Source organism: Eulemur rufifrons, chromosome 3, assembly GCF_041146395.1.
Source record: "Eulemur rufifrons isolate Redbay chromosome 3, OSU_ERuf_1, whole genome shotgun sequence".
Taxonomy (NCBI): domain Eukaryota; kingdom Metazoa; phylum Chordata; class Mammalia; order Primates; family Lemuridae; genus Eulemur; species Eulemur rufifrons.
In genome coordinates this window covers 97,471,654-97,488,496 of record NC_090985.1, presented here as the reverse complement: position 1 = coordinate 97,488,496, position 16,843 = coordinate 97,471,654, and the positions used below count along the sequence as shown (strand labels likewise).

Below are 16,843 nucleotides of genomic sequence, written 5' to 3'. Positions count from 1 at the left end.
AGATTTCTCATTGTTGGAGTGGGAGTTTATGGATAAGCAAGGAAAAGAAGCCAGAATATTTAATAATTCATAGAATGACCTAATGGATCCATGGTAATCCATTAGAACTGGAGACATCGGTATAAGTTCGTGTTTAGCTTAATATCAATATGGATGGTTGCATATAGAAATATTTACAAATATGTATATATGTAGATTAGGATAAATACATATTTTTGCTTCATCAGATAAGAGGGCCTAGAAGTAACCACACCCTGTTAACAACAATCAGACCTAGTACCCAGATCTTGGTTTCTAATACTATTCTTCAATAAAAGGAGCCAGGGCTCCTTGGAGAAATAGTTGATTCTGTGGCAGGAAATATACAAGATGAAGCTGGAGCATCTTGTAGTGCCAGAAAGTTAAGATAGCATTAAACAAACAGACAAAAAAATGCAAACAAATGAAAAACCAAAATCTTCTCCCCCTTTTCCTGTTCTCCCTCTCACCGCCTTTCCCATTAATGGGAGTATGTCAAAGAGACACAGAAGCCAGCTGAAAGAGCTCCCAATGGCCAAAGCTGGAACAATTGGAGCAAGAAAATAAAGAAATATTATAACTCAAAGTATAAAATAAACACAAATTCATACTGATATAAATAAATGATTGAATAAATAAATGGGGGAGAAGAAACAAATATTTTGTGTAGAATAATTCCAAATATACTATGTAAGATACTCACCTTCAGGATGTTGCAACATAACTTCTTACTCGTTAGGTGTGGGCTGAGCACAGTGACTTCCTTCGTGAGTGTACAGTGTGGAAAGGGGAAAAAGAGTAACTTTATAATGGAGAAATCTGACAAGGTCTACTTGTCCAGAGCTTGGCCAGATGATCAAGGCCAATATCAACAGTTATAAATTATATATGCTTGCAATGATGTGATGAATATGGAACTTTACCTTTGTGGTTCTTCTCCCAATATTCCATAACCCCCGTCTAATCATGAGGAAAACATCATACAAATTCCAATAGTGGATCATTCTATAAAATTCTTTACCATTACTCATCAAAACTGTCAAGGTCACTAAAAATAAGGAGAATCTGTGAGAAACTGTCACAGCCAAGAGAAGCCTAAAGAGACATGACTACTAAATGTAATGTACAGCCCTGGATAGGATCTTGGGCAGAAAAGGGATATGAGGTAAAAATTAAGGAAATTTGAATAACATGTTAATTAATAATGTATTAAATATCATGGATTCATTAATTGTAACATATATCAAATTAATATAGGATATTAATAATAGGGGAAAATGAGTGTGGGTATGTGGGAACTCTGTAGTATTAATATCTTCTCAATATTTTATAAATCTAAAACTGTTTGAAAAAGTGAAGTTTATTAAAAAGAAAAAGTAATAGGGAGATCCAAGACTGTATACTTGAAGAACAGGAGGAAATTGAGGTTCTGTTGATAGGTGTTAGAAAACTACAAAGGAGTATATAACCAATTGAGTAAACAATGAGATTTTTCTTTTAGAGAGGTATTAGAAGGGCATCCAAGAAATGTCCTATAAGCAATTTGAGATCTGTCCATGAAATTCTTCAGTGGCTCGCATGGTCTAAGATAAGGCCAAAACTCCCTGTGCTGCATACAAACTGAGGCTACTTTTCTGCACTTATCTTCTTCTCTCTGTTGTTCAGCAACATTAAGATGCTTGTTCATTCACATACCATGCTGCCTATTGCCTCCCTGCCTTTGTTCATGGTGTCCCTCTGCCTGAAATGTCTTATCCTCCCTCCCCAGTCACCTTCCTCTAATTATTATCTATATGTGTGGTTATCTTCTCTACTTGGCCATGAACAAATCAAGGCCACAGTCTTACTGTATCAATAACAAGAATGGAAGATAGAAATTGCTTAATTTATATTTATAAAATGAAAGAGACAGACAGACAGACTTGGTTCTTACCAACAGGAACCTCATATTTTGAGCAGAGATCAGAATATAATTTTCTATTTCAAATAAAATAATAGTTGCTATTGTAAACTTTAATTTATTCTCACAAAACTCATTTACTAGAACTCTGAAATTCTATTAATATAAGAGAAACTGTCAAAGAAATGAAAGGTAAAATATTTTCTAATACTAGATTATAAATGCCTTAAAGAAGGGAAAGGTGTTAAAATGATTGAAGGGTATGTAGACTACTGCTAGGCATCCAATTCTTAAATGTTTTCCTATATCATCTTTGAGTAATTTATGTATATGCTATTTATGAAATCTGGAACATGCAAAATAGCACAGAAAATTGGTTTATATTTAAATGTAAGTGGACTTATGATAAGAACTGCCCACGTTTCCATCATTTTTAGAGTACTTTCCAAAAGGAAAATCTCACATTTTAATGCTCTTTGTTCACATGTAGAGGTGAGTAACTTTGAAATGAAATACAACATACACACATTCTCCTTAGTTGAAGCTTCTCTGTAATTCAGATCACTTTGTCCAAAGTTGTGTGTCTTTGCCTCAGTCCATCATGTGTTCTCTCTCTCTGGATGTTACAGAACAGGATGAAGCACACAGAACAATTTTTGCAAAAAGATTCTAGATTTATCATGATTACTTGAAAATTAAGCAAACTTAAATTCTTACAAGTAACAGGTTTTAAATTCTGTCCTTTTGTGTTTTCTCTCATTTATGAAATCATGTTGTATTGATTGTAGGGTACAGGAGATACTGACTGTCGTTTTAAAATTAAGAAGAACTTGGAAAATGCATCTATAAGCCTGGAATCTACGGAGAGCCCAGGGTTGTTTGTTGGACTTCAGTCAGATGGACAGGCAAAACCAGTGATTTATACCAAGGATGAGAATGTTTGCTTTTATCCACAAGTCATCCAATGTATGTTTACTCTGAGATACTTTGATTTTGGTTTGATTTATGTTGGTTTGTGTATAGTGTCTGATAATTTCATCACATTATTACTGAGCAAACCCTACTGTTAGGCTCTTTTGTTTGTTATAATTCTAGAAGCAATGGAAGAAAAACATAATGAAGACCACTTGTCTGAAATTTTCAGATAATTAATGTTAGGTACAGAGTTTTTTGCTACATCGAGCTCCTTTATAACTTTTTACATTGTATGTGTATGCGTTTGTGTGTGTGAATGTATATATTTGAGTCTTTTTGTTTTCTAAGTATATCTCCATATACTCTGAGAGGGATGAGGCTGTTAGATATATTCTGAGCTTCATTGCTATTAATTTTTAATGCTCATGGTATAAAAAGAGATGGAATAAAGATCAACACAAATGGGATTTAGATTATAAATAGAATTTGGAAAAAAAGTCTCAGGGAAACCTTAAAACTGGTGTCTCTCATATTTAAGTTCAGGTTCTTTAGCAAATTGAAGTGAAGATTTGAGGGGCTTATTTAAGCAATTTAATCTTAAAATGTATTTGCTTGAACTCAAAGGCTAATGAAGTAACTCTTGTGTTTTTAGGTTACCTTGAAGTTTAGTTTGCTATCTAATTTTTGCCTGATGTGGTTCCATGAATTTTGGCTTAATCAAAATCTAGGTGATTTTCTTAGTCTAACTTTTATTTAGCTTCTCTTTTCTTATTATAATCCACCTATGCTTTATGTGTGTGTGTATAATATCCTACAGAAGATAGCTTAAAATAAGAATGTTAATTGGCTCGATTTAACATGATGGTACATCTGGCTCTGTTCTTTGCTATATCTGCATCAATTCTGTTTCAGTCTTTAGTTGCTATTTTTAAAAATTTTCAAATTGTTGGGCTAGTATACCTTAATTTACTGACATGCTTACCACCAGACCCTCCACCCCCTGTTTTCCCACAGGCTGGCATAGAATGGCACTCCCACTCAACAAAATGGGTGTGCCATCTGCCGCTGGAGCTCTGCAGGGAAACAGATGACTTGAAATCAAGCAGAAGGATAAGGGGTGGAGTAGAAGAAGAAAAGTGAGAAATAGCAGTGCAGGAAGAAAGGAGAAATAGGAAAGAAGGGGGCAGAGAAGAAACCGTGGAAAAAGAAGAGATTGCAATAATTAGAAAAGGAGATGAGAAGAAGAAAAGTAATTTGTGGCAAGACATAAGAGAGAGATAACAAAAGGCTATGTTTGTCAGCTTGGGTATTAATACTCACATATCCAATGGAAATGAAGTCATTCTTCTTTACAGGCCCTACAATTTTGTTCTGTTATTAGAGCATGGATGGTTTGTGTTTTCTTCTCTTTTCAACCTTCTATTTTAGCAAGGTCAAGAATACAGAAGATATTGCTCTAGAAATTTTATTGGAGCATTATGAATCCTACGAATTCTGAGGAAGGGTATGAAAGCATCAGAATTTCTTCAAAATATAGTTTCTAGTAGTATTTTCCCATTTTCATAAGAAGAGAATCCCAGTGGGATTTGAGTGTTAAAAACTCTCTCTTACAGGGTTTTGTGAAGAGTAACAGAATGTTTATTTAAAAGTTTGTAGTAATTCCCCAAGTCATTTTTTATCACTTTAGAATCTTTGTAACTACACTATCTACATATGATAGATAGAATCTTCCCTATACCTAAATAAATAAATAAACAAATAAATTCCCTTGAAATGGTTGGGAGTTTTGAATTGTTTGTATTTCAGTACACAGATAGAGCAGCCCAACTCTATAGCTTTTTTTTTTTTTTTTTTGAGACAGAGTCTCGTTCTGTTGCCTGGGCTGGAGTGCCGTGGCATCAGCCTAGCTCACAGCCCTCAAACTCCTGGGCTCAAGCAATCCTACTGCCTCAGCCTCCCGAGTAGCTGGGACTACAGGCATGTGCCACCATGCCCAGCTAATTTTTTCTATATATATTTTTAGTTGGCCAGATAATTTCTTTCTATTTTTAGTAGAGATGGGGTCTCGCTCTTGCTCAGGCTGCTCTCCAACTCCTAACCTCGAGCTATCCTCCTGCCTCGGCCTCCCAGAGTGCTAGAATTACAGGTGTGAGCCACCATGCCCGGCCCATAGCTTTTTTTTTTTTTTTTTTTTTTAATAGCATAAACTTTTCCTTATAGTTTTCTGAAAAGAAGAGTTAAAGTCCTGAGGTACACAGAGGAATAAGGGGACTTGGGAATGGGAAGAGATTGTGGTAGGAAGAGAACAGTAAGGTTGCATTTCAAGAGACTCCAGTGGAGACTGTCCCTTGGAGAAGGTACCAGTTGTGCCCTAGCACATGCAACCTGAATGAGTGGTCCTGGCTCCCATGGAAGCACCAGTACCTCAAGTCAGTGTCTAAACACTGCTTGGTTGGACATGGCACATGATTGCATGGTGGGAACAGCTCTGTCCAACTCATTGACTGGGTCCACCGACTAAATAGTAAGAGTCTCAGAAGTAAAGCAGGATAGAGAGACAAAGAAGGTATTTCAGCACACAGGCTTTGAGAGCCAGACTGCCACTGTCTTGGTTTGGCCTTTCACCAGTGGTGTGCTCGCACAGTTTATGCACTGTATGCCTCTCTTCTGTAAAATGAGGACCAAGAGTGCCTAACTCAGTTGTGGTGTAAGAGTTACATGAGTTAACACAGATAAGGTGCTTAGAGGAGTGTCTGATAATCAGTAAGTGCTATACAAGTATTTGCTGTTATGATTCTTAAAGGAAGGAAAAGCACCTCTTGATATATCTTTTACTATTTAAATAGAGTTGATAGATTCTTGGAAGGCAAGAGATACTGTCTCATCACCTCTTTTAATCAGTTTGAATAAATCACTTCTCTATAACTTGATTTCTTTATAGTTTGATTAGGACTTGGTTTAATTTATTGTATATTGAGAATTTATAATAAAAGTCATTTATCCTACTACTATTTAGCTATGCTAGCTAGTTTGTGCAGCAAAACCTCTTATATCTTTCATGAAATTATATTCGTAGTACTATGAACTTTATATACAAGAGACAGTGTGGAAAGATCTGACCCCTTAGACTTACATGACCAGTTATTACACTGAGCCTGTGGTAAATGTTCTCCATTGATTATCTGGAAATGTGGATTATTTGGAAGTTTTGTTCATTCCCATTGCTCCAGATAATAAGCTTGCACTTATAGTTCTATGTAATAAGACCCACTGCTAGGTATTGTTTAAAGAACTTTGGATCAATATAACATGTAACTTTTCATTAACTTCAGTGTACCGTTACTTTTGTAGAACACCTAGGAAAGAGTGAACATATCCAAGTTTTTATAAGTATTTTAACAGCGACTTATGCACAGAAATTTGCCTCTTCTTATTCTAATTCTGATTCTAATTCCAGCCCAATTTTATGGTTTGAGCTATGCGCTGTATACAAATCAGGAGACTCTGGCTATTATTAACTTGAAAAAATGCAGGACTGAATATATGGTTCAGATGTTACATTTTCATTACAATAGGAATTTCTTTCGGGTTCAAGTCTTATGGAAGTTCGTATTAAAATATATTTGGAAAATTTATTTTTGCTTCATTCTAGTCTGCTGGATCATTCAAGCATAAAAATCTAAATGAAATACTGTCACATATCCAATTCATCAAATCCTGGCTATGTATATAACAATATTATTTAGAAAAATATAACAAAATATGCCTCAGATAATAAAATATATAGATTTAAACTAGTCATGCACTAGTAACTTGACACTAGAATAATTGCTATTTGATAAGTTTTTGCTTATTTTACTTTTTAAATTGCTGACATTCAATTAAACAAAAGATTTTTACTAATTAACTTTGTAGAGTTATTGCCTTTATATTCTGGTTGATCTTTATACAACTTAAATTTTTGGTATAATGAGATACTACCTGAAGTGATTAATTAATCATTCAGATACAGCTATATCTGTAATATATACCTTTTGATAACATTTCCATTATCAAATTCTAGTTCTTGCACCTTCATCACAGGTTTTATTTTACATTGCTATTGATAAATTTTCACATTCCTTTTAAATTGTGAAAGTCAGACAAAGAGAGCATACTGTGAGAGTTGCTCAGATTCAGAGTATTATTGGATGGCCACTTTGATACTTGGATTTTTTTTTTATTTCAGCAGAATATGGGGGTACAAATGACAAATGTTTAGGTTACATATATTGTCTTTGCCCCACCGGAGTCAGAGCTTCAAGTGTGTCCATTCCCCAGATGGTGGATTTTGGACTCAGCTGGCCTAAAGGCAAATTCAGCAGCCTTCTTCTGTGCAGAAGGATAGGGACGTCCTGGATGACATTTCCGGAAAATGGCTTGAGTGTTCTGAATCTCGTACTATTGTGTTGTATAAAAATATGTTAATAAGTAGTTAGTATTACTTTTTATTATACATTATAGAATCAGACATCTACATAATTTTTTGTTTGCTGACAAGATATCTAAAACCTAATATTTATAGTCTGAATTACCACCTTAAAAAGTAAATAACCGTCCCATGCCTGATCCTAAAGAATGAACACAAACAACTTGAACTTTGAAATCCTAAATATAAATAGCACTCCTGAGCATATACTAAAAATTGATGTCATTATTCAACTAAGTTGGAAATTTCTATTTCTGAACAAGACTCCAAACAACTTGCTTCTAAATAAAAGGCATAAAAGTGGCTGATGTTTTTCTTTACTTCTAGGTATGTGTATATTTCTTTCATTTTCATATTTCAGAAAGGCCACATGAGATTCTGCTTGAATGACATTTTAGTCAGTTTCCCCCTTTGAGAAAGGCAAAGTACCAGATTATTAAAGAAGTTCCCATGTAGAATCTATAAGAAAAGAATATCTAAGGAAAACATCCTGAATAAGTCATTTGATTCATATTGTGATGTGAAAATATTATTTGTATTTACAAAGCAGTGAATAGGTTTTATAAGGATACCATCCATGCACAGCCTGCTGGTAAGAATAAAAAGTCATTTTCTGTTAACCGTGTAATGCAGAGTAAAAAGATTTGACTAGGCATTGAAATGGAAACAATAACAAAACTTAAACTTGCATAGCTGAACATATGGTGAGTATTCTGAGAAGAAACAAGTGATTTTGAAAAGATGGCATCTTTTAAAATCTTAATTTCAGTTGGCAGAGAAAACCCAATGGGAATGTCTGCAATACCCAGACGAGGGGAAGAAAAGATCCGTGAGTCAATAAAACAGAAAAAATTACCACCAGAATCTGAGGCTAGGAGTGCCTTACTTTCTTCAACTCCAAGTAAGTAACAGCTTTTTTTTTTTTTTTCTTCCCTACTTCTTTTGGTTTATTTGCCTGCATTGGTTCTCTCATGTGGCCAGCTCAGGAAGAACATCAAATTATTTTCAAAATATATGTTATGTTATTCCACTCGAACTGCTTATAAGCTGTTATCTTGCTTTTTTATGCTTTAGTTTTTATATTCAAAGGATATATATATTTAAAAACATGTTTATTTCTTTGTCTTAAATTTAATGTTCACTCCAGAAAAATAACTTCAAAAGAAGATAGTATTATACATCGATTGGACTACCACCTATAAAATATTTTATGAGTATATTTTATGAAAAAGAGTAAATTTTCACCAAAGTATAAATGACAACAAAAATAATCTCAATTTCTCTGACATAGAAATTGAAGTATGAAAAAAGTGCTCTAGGTTCCAGAGGCTTGAATTTCTGGTTTCTATCTTGGTTTGTTTGATCATTTTTCTTGCTCTTAAATGTATTACTTTTCTTCTGACTGTTAAGAATAATATATGATATCTGACAAGTTCTGTGCATCAGAATCCAGTCATCTTTGGGTAAAATGAAACAGTGACCAATTATTTCTGAATTTTTTTTTTTTTTAAAAACCCATCTTGGGAGAGCAATAAATTATAATGTTACCTTTAAAAAAGTGATTTTTTAAAATTAGTTATTGGGTATGCTAGCTTTTCTTTCAGATAGTGAGATAATAAATGTCTTTTATTGACAATCCTGTGGTATTATCACATCAACCATAGGGAAGAGAAATTAACCCTTTGATTTTTACTGCATTAGACTAGTCCCAGTTCTTTATCTCCATGTCATGTCATGAATTCATGGAGCAGTGTAAAGAATCACATTGCATGAGTGCTTAGTTAAAATTTCTCACAGAAGAATTCAATCTTGTGTAAGGAAGTAATGGCACCTAAGTCAGGGATGGCCACCTCAAGTAAAATTTGACTTGCTTGAAAATAGGTTGGTAGCTAAAATCTCCAAGAATAGACACTTTTTAAATAAGTGGCAAAATGCTTAAGAGAAAACCTTATATATATCTTATAAAAATTTTTCCGTTCTGGCAAAAATATTTAACAAATGTTACCATTGTTAAAGTTTTAAGGATTAGAAGATGTAAATTTTTTATTAAAACACACTAAGTTAATTTGCAAAAATGAGAAAATTAGCCCTCATGATAAATATAGACCTTTTCAATTCATTGTTTCATTTAATTGGTCACCACATATGCATTGTGTGCCTACTAAATGTCGTATGTAAGGAAATACGTTGATGGGTAAAACAGACTTGGGCTCTGCCCTCTTGCAGTTTATAGCTGAGCAGATCATATAAACATTAAACAGACACACAAAAATAGAAGGCTAAAAACTGATAATTGAGATGAAGGAAACATCCAGGGAATATAAGACAGAAAATAATATTTAAGTCATTAATTCATGTAAAAAGACTTTTAAGTTTTTCATTGTAGGTAATGACAATTCTGTAGATATGGAGAGGCAAAAAGGGAGACTGAGCTTAATTTATTCATGAACTTTTAAAAACATTGACATACCACAGACTTTGGACTTGGACATGAAATCCTGGAAGTTCAGATGATGAAGCTCCCCTAATACAAATGCCCCCTAAAAAATGCCCATGATTTGTTTAAATTTTACCTCCTCTGATTACAGTAGGAATGGTTTTATAAGCATCCATGACTTTAGGTGAGAAAAAAATGTCTTTATGTATGAATATTACCTAGAAGGCTCTCATCCATTTCTGAACAATTAGATCGTGGCTCCCTTTAGTTGTCTTGCTTATATTTCTATCAAATGGCTGCAGTAGTTAAAGTTGCTTCTTGCAAGAAATACCTTCCTCTTGGTTTTACAATTTAACTGTCATGTTAGATAGATTTGGGTTATATTAGCCATTTATATTAAAATATATGTTAGTTGAAAAATATATTAGAAAATTTATTTTCTACTTTTAAAGACATCTAAAAACAACTATAGTTCCTGAAGAATGAAATTATGTTTGTCAGTTCACTTTGGGGATAGGGTAAGATGTATATAGTTTTGGGGATTAGGAGTTATAGACAGAATAAACCTGTCCTCACTTCATTTAAAATGCTTATTTACCAAAAAGAAAGATGGAACATTTCTTATCTACATCAAAGGGGCAAGAGGATTTAGAACTTAAAATGGCATATGTACAATAAATAGTTCTTTTGTAGCAGTAAATAAAGATAAGGTGCTATTAAATTTGCAGGGGTTTCCTTTAGGGCAAAATTGAATTGCGATATTAGTTTTGTTATGCTGGGGATGTTTGAGGAAGGCAACTTATTTTTTTAAAAGAGAAACTTTTTTATTATATTATAGAAAATTTCAAACATATACTAAAGCAGAGAGAATGGAACAATGAATCCCCACGTAACCATGACCCAGCTTCAACAATTACCAGCATGTGCCTAATCTCATTTGAGTTATGGTCCTTCACACTACGCCCTGTACTGCCCTCTATTTCATTATTTTGAAGCAAATCTAAGATACTATATTACTTCATTCATAACTACTTTGAAAGCTCATATTTTAAAAACTATTTGAAAATATAAATTACTTTTGCATAATTTTAGGTTTGGAAACAATGCATCTAAACATGTTCACACCAAATATAAAAAGAGAAGAGGCTTATGACTTGATGCTCTGAACTGAAACTGTCCTTAAAAATCTTTATGGTAACCTCTTATTTTTATGAATGAGTAAATCAAAACCCAGTAAGACAAATGTGATTCAAGTCTCACCTCCAGTCACTGGTCTCTGTGCACGGGTGCTTGAACAGTGCCGTGCAGCAGTCACACTCGTCCTTCCTCTGTCTGGGGTGGAGAGCTCAACAGTGTTGCTGAGCAAGCCCTAAGCTGTGCCAAAGTCTCAGCCATAGCATATTCTTTCTTTAAACCTATTTAGGTGCCAACTCTGTAAAAAACACAGAAACCTGGGCCAAAAAATATGAAATCTGTTATTAAGTTGCAGTAGTCAGTAAATTAAATTTATTTTGAAAAAATGTAGAACACACAAACATAAAGGAAAATATTAAAATTATATCATCTTACTACCTCCCCAAGCAATACTTTAAAATTTATTTATATTTGTGTATATATGCACATATACACACATATAGATTATATTGAGTATATCATTTTGTAATCTACTTTTCAGTTAATAGAAGATAATAAACAAGTGCTTTCAATAATATTACATAGCTTTTATAAAATAATAACTACAATAATCCATTGTATAGATACACCATACTTATTTACCTGGTCCCTAACTATAACATGCAATGGATACTCATTGATATTTTATATTATTTCATTAGAGTGATTCCTATAAATGGAACTACCAGGTAATGGATTATATTAATTATTCTTCCTGCTGTGATTTTGTGTCCTTCCTTTTAGTATAAAAAAAATAGCACTCACCATCTAGAGTGAAGTGTAGGTTTTTTTGTTTTATGCCTACGCTATTGTAGTAAATTACAGTGTGAAGGTAGTGTATGTTTTCATGTATCATGGAATGAGGATTTGAAGGGACCTTTCATATGACAAAAGCAATGTAGGAGTTCACATGAACAGTGCAGAAATAAACCATTCCATTTCACATAATCCTAATCGCTTGAAAGTACCTGTCTATGTTGAGCAGAAAACCTACTCAAATTCTTTTGGCCCACAAGAAGTCAATATTTTCCACTATAAAACAACCTTTGTTGTTTTTTCTTAATATATTCTCATTTCTTTGTAGTATATTCTTCATATATTAAATATATATGCACAAACACATAGACACACAAAAGTGGATTCTTAGTATTTCTTTTTAGTATATTCTCTTCTGTGTCAAATATATTGTTTTTATTTGTTTTTGTCTTTTGGGATAGGGTCTCACTCTGTTACCCAGGCTAGACTGCAATGGCGCTATCATAGTTTACTGCAGCCTCAAACTCCTGGGCTCATGTGGTCCTCTGGCCTCAGCCTCCTAAATAGCTGGGACTAGAGGCATGCGCCACAATGCCAGGCTACTTTTTCCATTTTTTGTAGAGATGGGGTCTCACTGTGTTGCTCAGGCTGGTCTCGAACTCCTGGCCTCAAGTGATCCTCCTGCCTTGGCCTCCCAGAGTGCTAGAATTACAGGCATGAGCCACTGTTCCTGGCCCTGCAATATATTGTTTTAATAATTTCTTCCTATATATGTATTTTAGAATCTTTACCTTGTGAATATTTCTCTTAAAATGTGAATCTCCAATTAGAAACCTGTCTTCTTATTTACTCTTAAGAGTTCAGAATAATAGTATTCCTTTTATGTGGACCTTACATATCAGTTAATACAATCTAGGCTTGGAATACAGTTTTAGGCATTTTTATTGCATTCTTGGTTTATATTAAGATTATTAGGATATTTATTCATAGTATCCTTTTAGCATAAAATATATACCTGATATTTTCCACCAAGATGTAGACTTTTACTTTGATACTATTTAATTTTTATCTGTGATTATTTGATCCTTTCTGTTGTAGTTATCCCTACCAGCTTTGTGCATCCTGTGCTTTGTATGAATGCCTACTATACCTTAAATTGAGAAACTGATAAGTTTATGAATAAAATAAGACTATTTATGTTAATTGTGTAGAAATAGACATTTTTCTATTGCAAGATAACGATAGGAAGAATACTTCTTATTTTTCCAAATTATTTTATATTTTTTGAAATTATGGTCAATCACTGTTTTTCTGATACTGTACTATCAAATGTTAAGAGGCATTTTTTTTAAAATTGCTTCATTACCTTTTAGTATAAATCAGCTTTCTCAATTGCTGTCTTGGAACAGCATACAAAGGCTTATATAAGTTGCCTTTTTATGGCCACACTCTGATGGTGATTCATGCCTTAAGCTGACCATGATCAACCATGAACTATTAGAATCAGCTAATTTGTTGTTTATTTCTATAAGTAACTAACTTTTCTACCTCTAGAGCTTCAGAGGACCAGCAGCACAAAGGTAGCTTAGCATTTTTGTGTGTGTGTGAGTCAATCTGATTGGTGTTCAATTAAAGTGTTCAGTCACCCCAGGGAGAACAATTTTGAGTCATCTGACTACATTTTAAGTACCATAGATTTTATTCAGGGAGACCCTGAAGGAGTCCTTTGACTAATCCAGCATCCCCATCAAATATTCTCCTAGCTTAAAGTATTTTAAACTCCTAGTCAACTAAAAGCAACTGCTTTTATGGTTCTCAGATGAAGAAATTTATAGTGTGAGACTAATGGACTTTGGTTCATGTCCAAAAGATCATAGCATTAGATGGTATTCATATTTAATTGATAACAGCACACACTTTAATACCTCGTTCTATATTATAGATTATATCATATTAAGTCATCAATTTTTATAACATGAGTGCACCCTGACGACATGTTATGTTTGTGCAAATGACATAAGAAAATGTTAGTGCAGGAAGAAGGGGCCTTAGAAACCATTAAGTTTTTTGCAGATTAAATAAAACAAACAAGCTAAATACACACACACACAAATGTGTGTGCACTCGTGTGTGGATACCTAAAAAAACTAAACCAATTAACCATGATCTCATGACTCCATGCCAGAGTTTGTTTGTTTGTGTGCTTGTTCACTTTTCAGTGTTTCTTGTTTGTTCACTGGCCTTCCTGCCGCAAGTCTCTCCCTGCTATGGCTCAGCCTGTTTTAGACTGATCTTTCTAGCGCTCAGCTCATATCACCACTGCACTTTAAAATTGTGACTGGCTCTCTGTTTCCTGTGCAGGGATGTGCCAGCTCTCTTCCAGCTTGCCAGTGCCTTTCATGATCTCACATTCCCCTCTTTCCTCTTCACACGTAATGTCTAATGTTCTGTTCAGCTGTACATTGGCACCTGCAGTTCTTCCAGCATGTCCACTGCTTCCAGCTGTGTATATGCTAGGCATGCTGTTCCCTCTGTCTGGAATGCCCTTCCTGTCTTTCTGCAAAATTCTGAGTTCCTGTATCCAGCACTGAGGTTCCCTCTATGAAGCCTCCTCTGCCCACTCCTTCACAGTTAATCACTCCCTGTTATCTTCTACACCTCAACTTTGCAGTACTTCTTCTGTTTTCTATGGAGGTATTTGCATATTTGAAATCCAAATATTTATATGTCTGTCTTCTCCACTAGACAGCCTGTATCTCTAGAGTGAGACTAGCATTACCTATCTTTCAAACTTTTAATCATTTCCATTATTATAAAAGAACAATGAACCTAACACAGTACCCAGCAAATAGATGACTAAGATATTCATAAGATATTAAGGAAGTACATTATTAGCATCCTAAAAGGTACTCTGTGTACGTACGCTCTGAAACTCGTGAATGTTCTGTGGAGTTTTGTCAGTAGAGATCTGGTTACACTGTTGTGTAGGGCCTGAGAAAATTCCAGGTGTGTTTGAGTAGAAATAGCAGGCAAGGCGGTCAGGTGTCCACTTGTAATATTTGAGATTTGAAAATTAGATTGTATCATAAAATTTTGTTAGACCAATATTTGTGTTTTTTTCCAGGTCAGCTACCTTAGATATTACACCCAGAATGGCATGAGATTCACATTTGCTGTGCTTAGGTTTGAAGTTTAGCTCTTGTGACTGCCTGTGTAACTCTGGGCAAGTCACTTAACCTCTGAGTCCCAGTTTGTCCACCTGATTAATAGGGGACAGTGCCTTGTAGGAGTCATGTGAGGTTTGAGTGAGAGTGACATGATGATGAATGTTAAGTATAAGACAGTGCTTAGCACAAAAGAAAACCTCAACTGCTGGCAATGCTGCTGCTGCTGTATCCTTTTGAATTGTGTTTAGGTGAACACCACATACCCATCAAGCTGTTTAAGTGCAGATGTTTTGGAGTTAAACATTCTATAGTTTACTTATTATGTGACTTGGGCATATTATTTAACTTCTCTGCCTCTTTTCCTCATCTTAACATGGACATCGTAATTTGCCTCACCTCGTGAGTTTATAATGAGGATTGAATGAGAAATGCATATGAAACATTCAACACAGAGCCCAGCATATACTAGGAGCTTAATAAGTGGTAGTTATAATTGAAGGGAAAATGCCTGTTGTTATACTGACAGAAATTACCCAGGACAGTAAAGGGAAAGTAACTTTTATAAATGAAAGTTCTTTCATAGCATTTTTTTCATTTATAAGTTTTTGCATAGCTTTTATTTTAAAATTAGTTCATTATAACTCAGCAGGAATAACTATTTATTTGCTGGGTTTGTGTAGGTGCTGCCTATGGCTGTTTATAGTTTCAAACCATGGAATTAAAAGAAGGAAAAGAGTTCTGGCTACCTTTTAACCATTTGACATGAGGAAATTTACCTCATTATCTTAAGTGTGTAAGATTTGTACTTGGAAATATCAGTTAAGAATTAAAGTGCAGTTGTAGCAGTTTCAGAGAACTCATGCAGAGTAGTTTGGGAGATGCTCTCAGCACTGCATGGACCTGGTGATCTGCTTAGGTGAGGCAAGAGGCTAAAGAGAGTGTGAAGAAGGTGACCATTCTAGTTTGGGACTTCACAGCATTCTTTACAAACAAGGAGTGGCTGTTTGGGCACTACTGGCTGCTAGAGGCTGCCTTCTGAAATACCAGTGCTGTGCATCTCTTGTTCTCCTGGAAAACCACTCTGAGCACCTCAGGACCATTTGCCATTTGTATGTGTGAAAATTCTGTCTTTAGTTCCCAATCCTTTCTATTGCTCTCTCCAATAGGGTATTTTTTTTTCCAGAAAGTTTTTCTTTGCCCTCAATTTGCCATTTTGTATCTCATTTGAAAACACGTTTCAATTCCACTTTTTTTTGGTTACTTTATGTTATAGTATATATAAAATCTATAAGCCAGGCAGGCGGCTTTATTAAAACTCTGTGGACACAGAGCCACAAACTCCAGTGTTCCCTTCTGTGTTGAAGTACCGAGGATAAGTGAAAGATTGGCAGGCACTTCAGATCTTTGTTGCTCTAATTCAGTTTACTTCAGTAGTTGAGTTGCATTTGCCCAGAACCTTGCTGTGAGTAGACAAGCACAAATCAGCTCCCTGGCTTCCGCGCAGTTCACTGATCCCTACCTCATGTCACCCCACCCCCACCCAGTTTTGATGTTCTTTGGCTCCAGTATGACAAAGGATTCTGTCAGCCTGATGTTGTATCTGACCTGCCACTAATGCCTTTTGTCCCCCATAGAAGAAATCAGACATTCCCAAAGTAGTGAGACTCTTGTGTCAGAAGATAAATGGAAGGTGGTAGTGCTGACGGGAAATACAGGGACTCAAGCCAATGTCACGCTCTGGGTGTATGGAGATGAAGGAGTCAGTGGACCAATAAGTCTTAGCAAGGACAGCCCTGAGCAGCTCTTCCTTCCAAAACAGGAGGATGAGTTTCAGGTAAACGAAATCAGTAGTAATATTTTTCTTTGAACATTTCAAAGCCATTTCTTTAATATAAAAGTGTGTGTGTGTGTGTGTGTGTCTGTCTGTCTGTCCTATATGAAATGAATTTCTGATCTATTAGAATCCCCATAAGCTAGTTATCTTAATGCCTGTTGTAATAATCAAAGGA

General features: G+C 34.9%; 1 protein-coding gene across 1 annotated transcript in view; it reads left to right on the top strand.

Annotated features, from left to right (window-relative positions):
- Positions 1–16,843, top strand: part of RP1 (RP1 axonemal microtubule associated) — a 286,090-nt gene that overhangs the window by 116,403 nt on the left and 152,844 nt on the right. Inside the window, exons 15-17 of the mRNA XM_069466500.1 lie at positions 2,707–2,884; positions 8,071–8,202; positions 16,469–16,668. Of these exons, the coding sequence (XP_069322601.1) occupies positions 2,707–2,884; positions 8,071–8,202; positions 16,469–16,668 (510 nt within the window). The remainder of the gene's footprint in view (positions 1–2,706; positions 2,885–8,070; positions 8,203–16,468; positions 16,669–16,843) is intronic.